Source organism: Neolamprologus brichardi, chromosome 11 (assembly GCF_056152115.1).
Source record: "Neolamprologus brichardi isolate AB-2024 chromosome 11, ASM5615211v1, whole genome shotgun sequence".
In the NCBI taxonomy this organism is placed as follows: Eukaryota; Metazoa; Chordata; class Actinopteri; order Cichliformes; family Cichlidae; genus Neolamprologus; species Neolamprologus brichardi.
Genome location: NC_142114.1, coordinates 17,896,728 through 17,911,113, shown reverse-complemented (window position 1 = coordinate 17,911,113; position 14,386 = coordinate 17,896,728). Strand labels below are relative to the sequence as shown.

General features: G+C 41.3%; 1 protein-coding gene across 2 annotated transcripts in view; it reads right to left on the bottom strand.

Annotated features, from left to right (window-relative positions):
- Positions 1–599: 599 nt before the first annotated feature.
- The window catches only part of clcn1b (chloride channel, voltage-sensitive 1b), a 33,382-nt gene continuing 19,595 nt past the window's right edge, over positions 600–14,386 (bottom strand). Inside the window, exons 7-23 of one of the 2 annotated variants that reach the window (XM_006802898.2) lie at positions 14,137–14,215; positions 12,287–12,412; positions 10,234–10,318; positions 9,992–10,093; positions 9,445–9,529; positions 8,607–8,762; positions 8,403–8,472; positions 8,209–8,319; positions 6,056–6,269; positions 5,828–5,961; positions 4,268–4,449; positions 4,098–4,182; positions 3,922–4,004; positions 3,591–3,635; positions 3,372–3,476; positions 2,603–2,689; positions 600–2,309 (exon numbers count right to left, since the gene is read on the bottom strand). In XM_006802898.2, the coding sequence (XP_006802961.1) occupies positions 1,854–2,309; positions 2,603–2,689; positions 3,372–3,476; positions 3,591–3,635; positions 3,922–4,004; positions 4,098–4,182; positions 4,268–4,449; positions 5,828–5,961; positions 6,056–6,269; positions 8,209–8,319; positions 8,403–8,472; positions 8,607–8,762; positions 9,445–9,529; positions 9,992–10,093; positions 10,234–10,318; positions 12,287–12,412; positions 14,137–14,215 (2,205 nt within the window). In that variant the 3' untranslated portion in view covers positions 600–1,853. Of the gene's footprint in view, positions 2,310–2,602; positions 2,690–3,371; positions 3,477–3,590; positions 3,636–3,921; positions 4,183–4,267; positions 4,450–5,827; positions 5,962–6,055; positions 6,270–8,208; positions 8,320–8,402; positions 8,473–8,606; positions 8,763–9,444; positions 9,530–9,991; positions 10,094–10,233; positions 10,319–12,286; positions 12,413–14,136; positions 14,216–14,386 lie in introns of both variants that reach the window. The other variant, XM_087848252.1, reaches the window with a different exon arrangement.

Here is a 14,386-nt window from a genome sequence, read left to right as displayed (position 1 = left end):
TATAGAAATAGAGTACTAAAGGTGAGTACAACCGTGCTAAAGAACACTACTTCAGTAACAGCACACTGTTGCTCTCTGCTGCTGACATTTTCCTAATGTTGGCATGCTAACAGACTAAACTAAAGCTAGCTCAGGCTAAACTTGAAGGTGATAATGTTACTAAAACCATCTGAGTACAGTCTCTTCAAATAAACCTGATAAATATAGAAGATTTCTCTTTATAATTAAAAAAGGATTTGCAGTTTGCTGGATAAAGTTTTATTTGTTTTATCTTCTCCTGGGTACGCTGATACAGGATTAAGTAAACTGGGGGTGCTGCAAAATTGCTGTTTCAGACCATAAAGTCAAATCAATCATTCTCCAATCAACTTTTGTTTTCCATCTGCTAATCTCAACCTTCTATAAAAACATTTCCTTTTTAATGTGTTAAATATTTCTTCAGTGACAAAGAGTGACAAAACCCACATTTTCAGCATTGGGTCTCAATCCAGAAACAAATGAAAATATATTTATTTTAGCATTTAGCTGGAAGCACTGCTGCATCCAGCCTCACTGAGAAAGATATTTAACAGCAGTAAAGAACTCAAATAAGTTAGTGGACAAATATAGTATTTATTATTTTTTAAAAATTACAAACCAGTAATAATGATTTAGATTCACAATACAGAAAATACATAATAAACATGTTATAACAAGTTATAATTTTAAATTAACCTCAATCAGTAAACTTTAAATGTGTGATCTCTTTGACCCATCAGTCAAATTAATTAAGTCTTAATCACTATATTATTTCATTATAATACAATTCTTTACTGTCAGCTACCCTACAGGTACTTAAAGGTATAATATGCAGGATTTTCCTAAAACAGTAAAATCTCTCAGTTTTCCTTTACTGTTGTATTTATCTGCACAGACTGATTTAATATATTCAGTTTTTCCTGTTTTCTGTACATTCCTGGGTTGCAAGCATTGGGCAATGATTGTGTAGCCCCCAGCTAATAACAACAGGAGGGCGGGATTACATCACTGCCTCTATTTCTTTCCTCATAAATATTATAAAAGAGCTGTTGTGATGTTAGTTTTCATTGCATGTTTTCATTACACCAACATCCAAAATAAGAAAGAAATTTTAATAATTAGACTGGAATAACTACTACTGACTGGCACTCATGTTTTTATGGTTTCCAGTGTCACACACTGGGTAGTAGCTACTTAAAAACTACAGAAAGTATTAATGCAATGTTATCTGGTAATGTTATCATACGTGTTATAGTTATTGTCAACACCAGTTTATAGCCTAGAGCCACACCTAATTCACACTAAATTAAGAAATGCAGCACCTTCCCTGCTGACTTGTGTGATTTCTGCTTCAGAACTCAATCATTGTAAAACAATTAGAAAATTATGCTTCATTGCTTTTTTCTTGCTAAAGCTGTTCCCTCATCCTCATTCTCAAGGCCAAGTTTACAATAACTGACCATTGCTGCATATTATACCTTTAATGACATTAACAGATCTTAATACATGTGAAAATCAGCTGTTTTCGGCATTTCAGAGATACGCTTGGAAGATTGAACTTCAGTGAAACGGTTGTCAGCAGTTCAGAAGACACGGGAAAGCACCTGAGATTTTAAAGAGTGGAAAAGTGAAACTATCATAAGAATAGAAAAAAATATCCTGTACTAAAAGTTTCTTGAGCTTTGTGTGCACCAGTTCCTCCTGCCCACCGAGAGCTGAATGTCTGTGACAGCCGCAGGTCGCTTTGACTCCTCCATCTAAACTGCAGCTTTGTCTTTTCGGAAAAGGAGTGACATTAAAAGAAGGTAAAAGTTTTTCTTCTTGAAAGTTTTCTCCTAAATGGGCTCATCAGACTCCTCGCTCTCCCTCTCCTCCTGCAGGGAGGACAGTGTGAGGACAGGGCTGGTGGCTGACGTGGGAGAGGCAGGGGCTGACGGCGAGGTAGAGGAGGAGGTGGAGGGGGATGCTGCCTCCTGAGCAGGGCCTTCGGCCCCTCTTGTGGAGGTGGAGCTACTATTGCTCTCCATGGTGCTGGGGGAAGAGGAAGCAATGTCACACCCAGGAGCTCCTCTTGAAGGCTTCCCTCGGGAATCGTCTTTGGACTCCCTCCTCACCAGCTCCCCTTCCCTTCTGCTACCCTCCCCCCACAGGTCTCTGTCCCGTGTTGGCGAGGAAGTGGTGGATGAGGGAGGCTGGTGCTTCTTGGCTTTCCTACTGGTGTCTCTGAAACTGGCCAGAGGAGGACGAAGCCTCACCCCGCTCCGAGTTGAGCCCTCTATGGCTTTCTGCAACTGTTACAAGAGTGAAAGAGGTTTAAACATCCACAGAAGCAAAAAAAAAAAACAAAACCCAAACATACCACGAAGCAGAGCAACAACATAAGATCATTAAAGTGAACATCCAGCGAGATGAGTTGTGAGGGCGGTTAGTGGAATAACTGCATGAATCAGAGCGTAAAGAATGATGCACATGGTGACAGAACAGTTCACAGCTCGTCATGCCACATTACCGGATCAAACCCAGAGAGGTGACAAAAAACAAGCCGATAAATTAAAACAAAATGAAAAGCAAAAAGTGACTTTACCTCTTTCAGTGCCACAACACCCACCAGCTTACCAATGCTGGTGACATAGGCGTGACTGAGACCCAGCAAGGAGAACAGAGTGTGGGTCTGAGTAATGAGAGAGGAGAGAGAGGACACGATCCAGTCAGTGTTAGATGTGCTGTACTGTGACAGTGTTCTGCTTGCATGACTGCACTGTTTCTCATAAGCAATTTTTCTGCAACAAAAGAGGAAATGCACGGCTTTGCTACATAGATGCATAATAAAAAAATTCAAGTTTCAAAGTTTTATCATATGGACAAAGAACAAACAGGGCGTTCTGTTTGTTCAAACTCTTAGGCCAAGCTGAAATAAGTCTAATGTTTCATCACAGCTTTCAGAAAGCTCCTTTAGAGCTACATTTGGCAGACAGGTGGACTTGGTATGCACTTAAAAAACTGAAAACTGAAGCTGGCACAGATGAATCCGAAACTCTTGGATGATGTTAGTGATGTCAAAAATCCTTAACTGAATCACTCTGGGCACAAAAACCTTACCAACCGGGTTTTTGACCTTTTGTCTGCCAGTCACACACAACAAAGCTGGCTCAAAGGGAGCATAGCATTTATGGGAGAGAGGCTAAACAGTTTGTTTTAGACAGAAGATGAACTTAGATATAGTTTCAATATAGTTTAGTTATGAAGAGTTTATTCCTCCCGTTTCCAGTCTGTGAGCAGAGATCATGACATGAAAATAAGTCATAGCTGTAAGAGTGCAGAACCAGTATGTGTACATGATTTTTGATGGTTACCTTGTGCAGAGACGTTCTTTCCACCAGCTGAAATGGAGAGGGGTCTATGCGTATCTGCTCCATATCAATTGGTTTGTTCAGCTCTGCTTCTTCCCAGGCTTTGATCTGCAGCCAATCACAAAGCAGAGAGATGAAGGCGCAAACATAGGTTGTAATTATCAGAGTGGTTTGTTGGTCCATCGTTGAGTATGGGGCTGCGCAATCAATAGTGTAAAGTACCTCCTCTGGAGACATGGTGTCAGTCAACTGAGGGGTTGTGGTCTCCTGAGAAAGGTGGAGGAAGAAAGAGATGATAGACCAAATGATGAAAAGAAAGATAGATGCCCCCTGCTGGTTTTAAAGTATTACCTACTGCAAAAGCTATCACTAGGTCAGCTTCAGGTTATGCCCCCACCCCCCTCATCACATTATTGAGGCTGGCTTAGACTGCCATGCTGGACTGATATCCCTGTCTTAGCTGTCACTGCCAACTCAGTAGCAGATCACTGATGCACTGCTTCTTTGAGTGTTTAGCCTCAAAGCAATGGATACATAAGGTTGATCCCAGTACCTGAGTATCTGTCTGGCCTGACAAAGACGTGGAGGAGAAGAGTCTTTGAAGGGTCCTCCTGACAGATGGCAGCTTGCGCTTGTCTGGGGATGTGGTATGGCAACGCATGTCAGAGTAGAGACAAGTGACATGGATGAGTGAACCTGTCCTTGTATGTAGTGGAAATAACGTGTTACCTGAGTCTGTGTGGTTGGTGGAGGGATCCTGAGGTTTGGGGGCAGGAACGGGTCCATTACATTCTTCCTGCACAGGAGTGGTGGTCTGATGGACACAACGCTGTCAGTAAGGGGGTTGCAGACACAAACAAACAACACCTGATGGTCAGGAATAGGTCACATTTTTCCACCTTGTCTGGGCTTTCCTCGCCTCCCTCCTCATCTACAAAGGTGAATGACTCCCAGCTGATTTTGGAGGCTTGACCCGGTGAACTTTGACCTCTTTCAAAGACTCGTCTTTGAGGTGAAAGCCACCAGTCCAAGAGGGCTTGAAGCTCTGTCCTCTCAATTGAACCTAGCAGAATCATAGATTCTGCAAAAAAGGAAGTTTCACAGGGAAAAAGTTTGGCATTCAGGGGGAAACTGTTGATACTTACATGAGATCAGCTTAGCACCAAGTCAGAAAAAATAACTTTAAGGTAAAAAACGAATTTAATGGTCCTTATTTTCTGTCATAAATATATATATATTGTTACAATGGATAATGTTGACAGTGGCCAAGGTTCCAAAAAAGAGGTGAGAGTAATCCCTGTTAGACAAAAGCTCAGGCTTCAGACAGTAAAAGCTGTTTTCTCAAAATTTTCTCTACTCTTGGCTCGATATGATATATTTGGAGCTGATATCTCCCCAATATGATCATCTCATGGACACAGCTCTGCCTCTGCGCACAGAAGCTCCACCCACATGTGATTAAACCCTTCTGTTTACGAGGGCGGCCAATCAGAAGCTTGTTTCAGACAGATAGTCAACTGAAGATCTGCACCAAGGCTAAGAGGAATTATTTTGAACTGTTAATCATGGAAAGCTACTAAGGCCTAAGGCGACCTTAGGCGATCGTGGCTCAAGAGTTGGGCGTTTGTTTTGTAATCGGAAGGTTGCCGGTTCGAGCCCCGGCTCCGACAGTCCCAGCCGGTGTGTCCTTGGGCAAGACACTTCACCCGTTGCCTACTGGTGGTGGTCAGAGAATAGTAATAAAGTATTATTGTTATGGTCCTGGGTCGGTGACCCAGTGTTTTTGGTTTTTGTACTTTTACTTTTGATTTCATCATGGTTTGTGACTGTTTGTGTTTTGTGTTTCTATCCTAGTGTTTCTAGCTCCCTAGTTTCGTGGTACTTCCTGAGTTCTGATTTTTAGGTTTTGTTATTCGACCTCCCAGTGTTAATTCCGTGCTCCCTCTGTTCTGTGTCATCCCTACCTGTGTATTCCCTCTAGTGTAGTCAGGTCTCTGTGTAAAGCCAGACTCTGAGTCTGTGTCTTCGCGCGTGTTTTGAGTTTCCTGTTTTATTGTGAAAGTCTGTGTCTTATGCCAGTGTGTTCAGTTTGCGTTTCCCCTGTCTCTTCTTATTGATCACAATCAGCTGTTCCTCCCTCCTGTGTGTCGTTTCCTCTTTCCCTTCTGTGTATTTATAGTGTGTGTTCACTCATGTTAGTTGCTAGTCTGTCTGTGTTTCTTCCCTGCGTGTTTCTCCCGGAGTCATCCATTCAGGTTCGTTTTGTTAGTCATTCCCAGTTTAGGTCACCTTGAGGTTTTGCTTTGCTCGCTCTGTTTGTGCCACCTGTGTTAAATAAAGCTTGCTCACTTTCAAGCCAGTGCCTGCGTCTGGATCCTATCTCACACTCATCTCACGTCTGCCCCCGCAGCCGTGACAATTATGGCTCACAGAGACGGCATAGATGTTGGTCATCCTACCTTTGGAGTCGACAATGGGGATGGTTTTCAGGGTTGTGGTGTCAAGCAGATGGTTTAATTCCCGAAAGGTGGCTTGAGAAGACAGAAATCTCACTTTGCGCACCATAATGTCCTCCACAAAGATGTTATACTTGCTGGGAATGACGGGATACAACAATAAGTACAGGTTGTCTTTCATGACAGCGGTATAAAAAACAAAATAAGGACTTTTAGGTATTTTAACTTTACCTTATGTGCCCAAGGGCCAGCTCAGGCAAGTAGGGTAGCTTCTTCACCTGGATGATGGAGTCGTAGAGAGATGGCTGTAGACCCTGCGCCACCATATTAGCTAAGATGACGGCCACCATCATGGGTAGGATGTGGGAGATTTGACCAGTGAGCTCAAAGCAAATTACTGCTGTGGAAACTGTATGTGTGACAGCCCCTGTCATCGCTGCTGCACCTGTGATGGGGGGTGTGATATAATTCCTCCTGATTATTGTACATCATCATTTTCAGAGGAATGGTTTTGTTTGTTAGTCCACTTAAAACTGACCCATGAGTCAAGCATTAAAAAAGACACCAAATAAACCTGTTTCTATCTACAACTTAGCAAAGAGTCAATTTTAAGTTGTATCTTTAGACACTTTGTTACTAGCAACCTTGAGTTCAATCTGCAAAAAAATGCCCCAAATAACCCAGACATGAAGTCTATCTGAAAGTCATGCCCTTAATAAAGAGGAAAATATTCAGTAACAATCTGACACAGGACCTGATAAATGTCCTTCATGCCCTTCAGATGATCATCTTCTGTTCACCGAAGCAAAAATGGACACAGAGGAAGGATGGCTGTCAAGAAGCCATTATTAAGGAAGGGAAACGGGGAGAAAAGGCTGAGATAAATGAAACTGATGAATCCAAATTAAAATTTTTGGGTCAAATCATCATCTGTACAGTCAAGCCCATAATTATTAATACCCCTGATAAATTTTGACTTAAATTTACTTTTATTCAACCAGCAAGTTTTTGTTTTGTTTTGTTTTTTTGACTGGAAATGATGATTTATTTATTTATTTTTTCCCAGGATGATGCCTCTTGCTCATCGTCTAATCATCTTTTGGGAGACGCCTGTGTCATTTCTGGTCAAAAAAACCCACTTGCCTGTTGAATAAAAGTAACTTTAACTCAAACTTTACCAGGGGTATGAATAATTATGGGCTTGACTGTATATACAGAAAAGGTCAGGAGAGAGGTACAACAGCGAGTGTCTACAGCCGTCTGTAAAACACTGACAAGGCTCTGTCATAGTTCAGAGCTGCGTGTCAGTCACTGGTGTTGGGGATTTTACAGTGAAAAGCACAGTGAGATTTTGAACCACCAAGTAACACCATCTGGAAAGTGTCTGATTGGCACTAACTTCACTTTTCAGCATGAAAGTGATCCCAAATGCACCACCAATGCAGTAACAGCATATCTGGATAGAAAATAGAAGAGCCTGGACCTCATCATTATTGAACCAGTGTGAGATCATCTTGACAGAGAATGGGACAAAAGGCAGGGGAACCATCCTGAAGATTACTTAAAGAAATTATAAGAAAGAGCAACAGGACCACTAGTCTTTGACTTTATTTATTTTCTGCTGTGTTTTACTTGCATCTATTTGAAAGAGTGAGTGTAAACACACACAAAAAAATATTTTATGTGCTGGAATGTGCAGAAAATAGGTTTAAATATTAAACAAATTTCTTTCAGTCAGAGAATGTTGCATATAATTTAATGTTTGCTTGATGCATAAAGTTAAAAGATTAAAACTAATAAAACAAGTTTTAAAAAGAGACTTTTCCATTTGATTACATTTTGTATGATGGATTTTGCAGAAAAAGTAGAATTAGGCTGAAAGATCTATGCTTTATCACCTATTCAGGTTGTAAATCCTGTTTTTAAAAAGTAACTAAGTAACTAAGTAATTAATTACTTTTGAAAATAAGTAATTAGTAAAGTAACAGGATTACTTTTTGGGGGAAGTAATCAGTAATTAGTTACTGATTACTTTTTTCAAGTAACTTGACCAACACTGTTTATGACACAGTGAATCAGAAAACTTTAGGACCGTCAAGAGCTTAGTGGTCTTGTGAGGCAGATAAAGTACATCTAGTTTTTTTAAAAAAAGGCTTACAACGCTCAGTTGTTATCAAATGTGATATTTTGTAATGACTTTTTAAATTATAATTTGTTTATTTTAGCACACAAACTGATCATTTGGCATGTTGGGGGTGATTTCTGCTGCTAAATCTGCAGCTTGAACAAGAGAATATAAAACACCAAAAAAGGAAAGAACTTTTCTTAAATCTACAACTCTTCAAATAGCCTTTGGGGACCTGGGGGAAGGTTAACAGACTGACCAATGACAGCGTAACCTCCTGGCAGGATGCGGTAGACTATCCCATCAAACAAGATTCCATTTGGGAACAGAGTGGCCATGATCTCTCCGACAAGGCGACCGAAAGCAGCTCCTTGAGGAGAGAGATAAGGCACTCTGGTAAAGACAAATTGAACTGAAGATCAGCAGGAGACTCGCATTACAAAATCCTCTTACCTAATATGAACACCGGCATAAAGGCACCTGAGGGGATGGGCATAGTGGTGGAAACTGCTGACATCCAGAACTGCAACACAAAAACAGGATCAAAGTAGGATCGAGACCGATCCCAGAGGTTTTTCACGCTATCGCACACAGTGCTTTTCAAGGCAACACCCACTCCATACACAATGTGAGGAGGAGGCAAGGAGGGAGAGATACCTTCATGATGAAGAAGAGGAGAAGGATGATAAAGACACTGACACGAGGATGAAGCCACGCGGCAGAGCGACCCAGGCCGGGTGGAGCAGGGTATCCTGAGATTTTGGTCCAGGTGAAATTATCAAAGAGTGAGTTGATACACTCTCTAGGCATCAGCTGCAAGAGGAAACACAAACACACGGAAAAAAAATTGTCCTAAACAAGGTTTACATAAACACAAAATCATCACATCCTGATGACGCTACATGTTCATAATAAAAAAAACCTAAAATGTGACATGTAGTCTAAAAAATATTCAGGAAGAATAGAAATTAAATGGCAAATGGCCTGCATTTGTATAGCGCTTTTCTAGTCCGTAAAGACCCCAAAGCGCTTTACACTACATTCAGTCATTCACACATTCACACACTGGCGATGGCAAGCTACATTGTAGCCACAGCCACCCTGGGGCGCACTGACAGAGGTGAGGCTGCCGGACACAGGCGCCACCGGGCCCTCTGACCACCAGTAGGCAAATATGGGGTTAGTATCTTGCCCAAGGATATTTGGCATGCAGCGAGGAGGCAGTATGGGATCGAACCACCTACCTTCTGATTAGTGGCTGACCTGCTCTGCCACCTGAGCTACAGCCAAATTATACATGTTCCAGTCCATTTACATTAAAAGAACAATCCTATTAATTTACAATCATGCGACAGACAGCCACACTTTCACAGATAAGGTTTTAGTGTTTGTGGACTTAGTGAAAAGTCACCTGATTCATATCAAGTTTTAAAAAATACCACCAGAAATGAACATGAAAAAAGTCAGAGAATTAACAAGATTGATGAATTCTGACCTCTCCAGCCATAAACTGTCCAAATCCAGGAGGAAACGTGATGGTGGCGATGATCAATGTCACTGCACCTGGATAGATCAAACGACTGGGACAACACACAGACGGAGACACACACGAGTTCATTAAAAGAAGCAGCGTATCCCCAGTGGACTACAGTTGTCTTGTCATAGAAATAACCAGTGTGTGTGAACCAGCGCTGATTGTAGAGCTCTCTTGATGCTGCTACTCTCTTTTCTCTAATGGTGAAGACTAATGTTCCCTGACTGTTGAGTCTCAGAGGGTAAGTGAATCTCCCCATTGAGTGAATAACTGGCTGAAAGGTTGTTAAGGCTTTGCTGCTGTCCTGACCAGTGTTGTGAGACTGATGAGTTTGGAGAGTGGAGCTGAGAAACATTAAGAGGAATTGGATTTAAATGCACAAATGGTTTCAGTTCCAAGAAACAGTTTCTGCTACCAGAGTCACAGCAGTTTAAGGGCTGAGCGCCACATTAATCCACAGCAGCGGGGAGGTCTCTGTTATGTTTCTGCGTCTGTGTGGGGATCTTACTGTTTGGTTAGAAAACGTGTAAGAGCCGTAGGCCTTCTCATGAAGAGAACCACCTGTCTGTTCAGGTAAACGAAGAACGCTCCCAAAAAGCCACACGAGATCCTGAAAGACAAAAGAAAGCTGGGTTAAGGAGCAAGGGTGCAGCTTTTACGTGACTATCGCAGATTAAAGGAACCTTGCTGACTCATATTATTTCAACACAAACACATGCAGGCATGCAAGTGCTCACAAAGTCTCCTCACCCTATTATTGCAAATGCAGGCAGCTCTTGAAGGTCAAAGGGAAAATCCATCCGAAAGTTTGTTTTGAAGAGAGCTGTGATTGTGACTGAGAGGAAGAGAGAAATAACTGTTTCACACCAAGTGAACATGTGGTCTCAGTCTGTCATTCCTATGCTAATACTTTGACAACAGGGACAACAAGATAAATTAAACAAAGTATAACAATAAAAAACAAATACTCCAGTCCACCTGATGAGTTTGAGCCCGATATTTAAGCTCCCTTAGCTGTTTTTATGTCTCCATCAACTCCTGAAGGAAACAAATGATTCTTTATGTGGCTTGTTTCAGTCCACAATGTGCTGCTATGTAATATGCAATGGGTTCCCTAACTTTTAAAAACAACTCTCTCTCTCTGCCAGTTTATTAGGTACACCTGTTCTACTGCTTGTTAGTGCAAATATTGGCTCATCCAATCACGTGGCAGCAACTCAGTGCATTTGGGCATATAGACACGGCCAAGACAGCCTGCTGAAGTTCAAACTGAGCGTAAGAATGAGGAAGAAAAGTGATTTAAGTAATTTTGAACATGGTATGGTTGTTGGTGCTGTACGAGCTGGTCTGAGATCTGGAATTTTCCCATCCAACCACCTGCAGGGTTTGCAGAGATTGGCTGCTTGATACCAGAGATCAGAGGAGAAAGATCACACTGCTTTGAGCTGATTGGAAGGCAGCAGAAACTCAAATAACCAGTGATTATTTGAGCAGAAGAGAATCTCTGAATGCACTTTATGTAGATAGTCTACAGCAGCACAAGGCCACACTGCGTTTCACTCCTGTCAAATAAAAACAGGGACCTGAGGCCTCACCAACATTGAACAATGGAAGATTGAAAAAACCTTGTCTGGCATAATAACATTCAGACATTAGGGTCAGAATTTAGTGCAGCCAACACGATTGCATGGATCAGTCCTGCCTTGTATCATCGTTTAGGCTAATGGTGCTGGTGTTTTAATGTGTGGGGGATATTTTCCTGGCACACGAGTAACAACTGAGCATCATTTAATCACCGCAGCTTACGTGAGTATTGTTACATGCCATGTCTATCCATTCATGACCACACTGTACCCATCTTCTAATGGCAGCTTCCAGGTAAGTAATGTGCTATGTTACAACGCTCAGATCCTCTCAAACTTGCTTCTCAAACATGCCTCCACAGTCAACATTACTCAATCCAATCCAGCACCTTTGGTTTTTGGTGGAACGGGAGATTCACATCATGAATCTGCAGCAGCTGTGTGACGCTATCATAATAATACGGACCAAATTTGGTGAATCTATGCCATGAAAAATGAAAGTCTTTCTGAAGGTAAAAACAGCCCAACCCTACCAAGGTGTGCCTAATAAAGTGTCCATTAGTTGTATATTAAAAGAGCAGTAAACAGTAAAGTTGCAGGCCTGAAAACCAAAACAACGAAAACAGAGCTTACAGATACTTAAATACTTTGAGGTACTTAAATACTTTGAAGTATTATACTTAAATAATGTAAATACTGATTAACGGAGCTTCGGTGAAGAAGATTCATGAACAGTGTATTCTGAAAAATCTAACCTAATCTAACTGGTTACGTTTGCAATACAGAGAAAAAAATTCACCCAGGCACATTTCTGTAATATTTTAACATAAATTCCATGAAACTGAGGTTTGAGACTTTAAAAAATGAAGATTTCCCCAAATCTGTTTGGGTAAGAGTGGCTATGTAATGATCGCCCCTTTCTGAGTTATATATTATTTATAAAATTACACTGGAAAAGATAAATATATGAAAATGTGAAAATATCTAGTATTGTAATAAAGAGACAGGGTCACCTGAATGCAGCTTGTAGGGATTTTAGGCTACAGGGCTGCTGGGCTGCTTTAAGACTGCGATGATGTGTTGAAACATTTCAGGTTTATGTAAAGAAGCAAGTATTACTCAGCTGTCATATTCAGCTACTTTCAATAAACAGCAAGCTCAGCTGTCTTTTTATCAGTAGTTTGTGTGTATCTGATGAATATGCATTTCCTCCTTCTCACCAGCATCCTTGTTCCAAACAGACAGCACCCGGAATATGAAGGCACTGAATGTGGCGGCAAAGTATCCCCGCCAGTAATTCCTCACCGCAAAGTAGGTAGACGTGACCTCAATACTAAACAGCACCCCTGGTGACGGTGGATCGACAGAAAAAAAGGGGAGGAAGGACAGAGGGAGAGGAGGGATTACAGAGAGGAAGAGCAATGAGGATGGACAGTGAGAGAAAATGAGGGGGAGGGAGAGGAGAGGAAGAGAAGGGAGAGAGAGAGAGAGAGAGGACGGTATTATGAGTTAAAGCAACAAAATGAATTCAAAAACACTTGAAGCTGAGGGTGTAATTAAGCACACCAGGAGAACCACGGGGAGTTAACACACATTCAAACGCAGCTAAACACACACTTACATGTAGTCTCGCTCTCTGACACACAAACAGAGACATAATCAGCATGTGAAGCTATAAAACAATAATCAAAGCTGTGTGAAGCTTCTAAAAAAAGATTTAAAAAACATATTTTGGGACCAACATCATGTCAGCAGGAAATACATTCTAGTTTGTTTTGTATACATCTAGTGACTTAAGTATAGTGCTGTGCAAAAATTGTAGGCATTTCAGAAGTTTAGATTCTTATCTGTCACACACCCATCTGCCCTCGGGGAGAGTTTAATCGTCCCAAAATTATTCTGCTGCGTGACAACACGGCCAAACAATAAGCCGCCGTCATTAAAAGAGCCACATTCGACAGTAAGAACGGGCCTTGCACAAGACAGTCTGTCCTTAATCCCCTCAGCTCAGCATTACAGGAAGAGACAAGAGACACTGAGACAGACTAATTACCTGACAAACACCTTGAAAAGCTGAGAAGTGGTCAAAGTTAACTAAATACTATTCACGGCATTATCTTCGAAACTTTCCCTTTTTTTTTAATGCCTAAAACGTTTGCACAGCATTCGATGTTTTGTTGACTTTTGTACTTTGGTTGGTACTTCAGCTCATGATTGTTCACACTGATAATTAATAAAGAGATTATTAACCTGTTCTGTAAATGATCTATCAAAAAACTGGGATCTTTACAAAGTTTTTGATTAGAAGAGTTTAATTATTGGCTTGCTAACTTCAGCTGATTGGACCGTTGAACTGTCTAACCTCTGTTACTAAGGGGGATTTATTGATTTTTAATATGAGCCAGTATTGAGTCTTTGAATTACTCACACTCTTTATAACTTTCAAGTAACACTTTATAAAAATGGAAATTCAATATATTTTATTTGAAATTACAGTGTAATTATGTTTACCTACAAATACTTAAGGGCATGTACACTGCAATAAGGGGGTAAAAAGTCAGGTTTTTACAGGAAACAGATAATTTTACTGTAAGTAAATTGAAGCACTAAGTACTAAGTTTAGTCTTGCTAGGCAAGATTAATCCACTCCATAATTTAGCCTAAAGTGTATTTACAATGTGAGATGGGGAAATATTACCATGAAATTACGCAGAGCTTACTTACGTTTATCATTGTGGTCACAGTCACTGGTTTGGAGGAGAGTACATTGTAAGAGTACATATTGCTTCCACTGAAGGTGTGGCTGACCTGTTTGAGCTATTTGATTGCTCACATGTGTATCTTTTAAAATGGCAACTAAGTGCATATTTGTCACTGGTCTTCAGTGACTGTAATAGTAATGCTCACTTTCAATAATTCACAAATCAGACATATTATATATGTAAAGAAATAAAGACAAGCATAATGTGTCCCCTTTGGGAAACAAACAGGTCTAAGAATCTGATGCAGTACAGGAGGACGGTTGGTGCAGAGGTTGTGGCTGAGAGGCAGTGTGGAAGATGTACAGTACCTCCTAGTGGAGTGCCAAAACAGCATCCCACCCCCACGGCACAGCCAACAGTCAGTATATCTGTGTAACCATAAGGGTTCTACTGACACAGAAAACAGAGAGGGAGGGGGGGAGGGGGGGAAACGGGGCGGGAAGGTGAAGGGGTGAGTCACAGAGTGAGGGATGAAAGGCAAGAGATGATGAGGGGTGGTGGTGGCGGTGGTGGGGGGGGGGGGGGGGACAATAACAAGACAGCAGAGTGAGTCGGAAA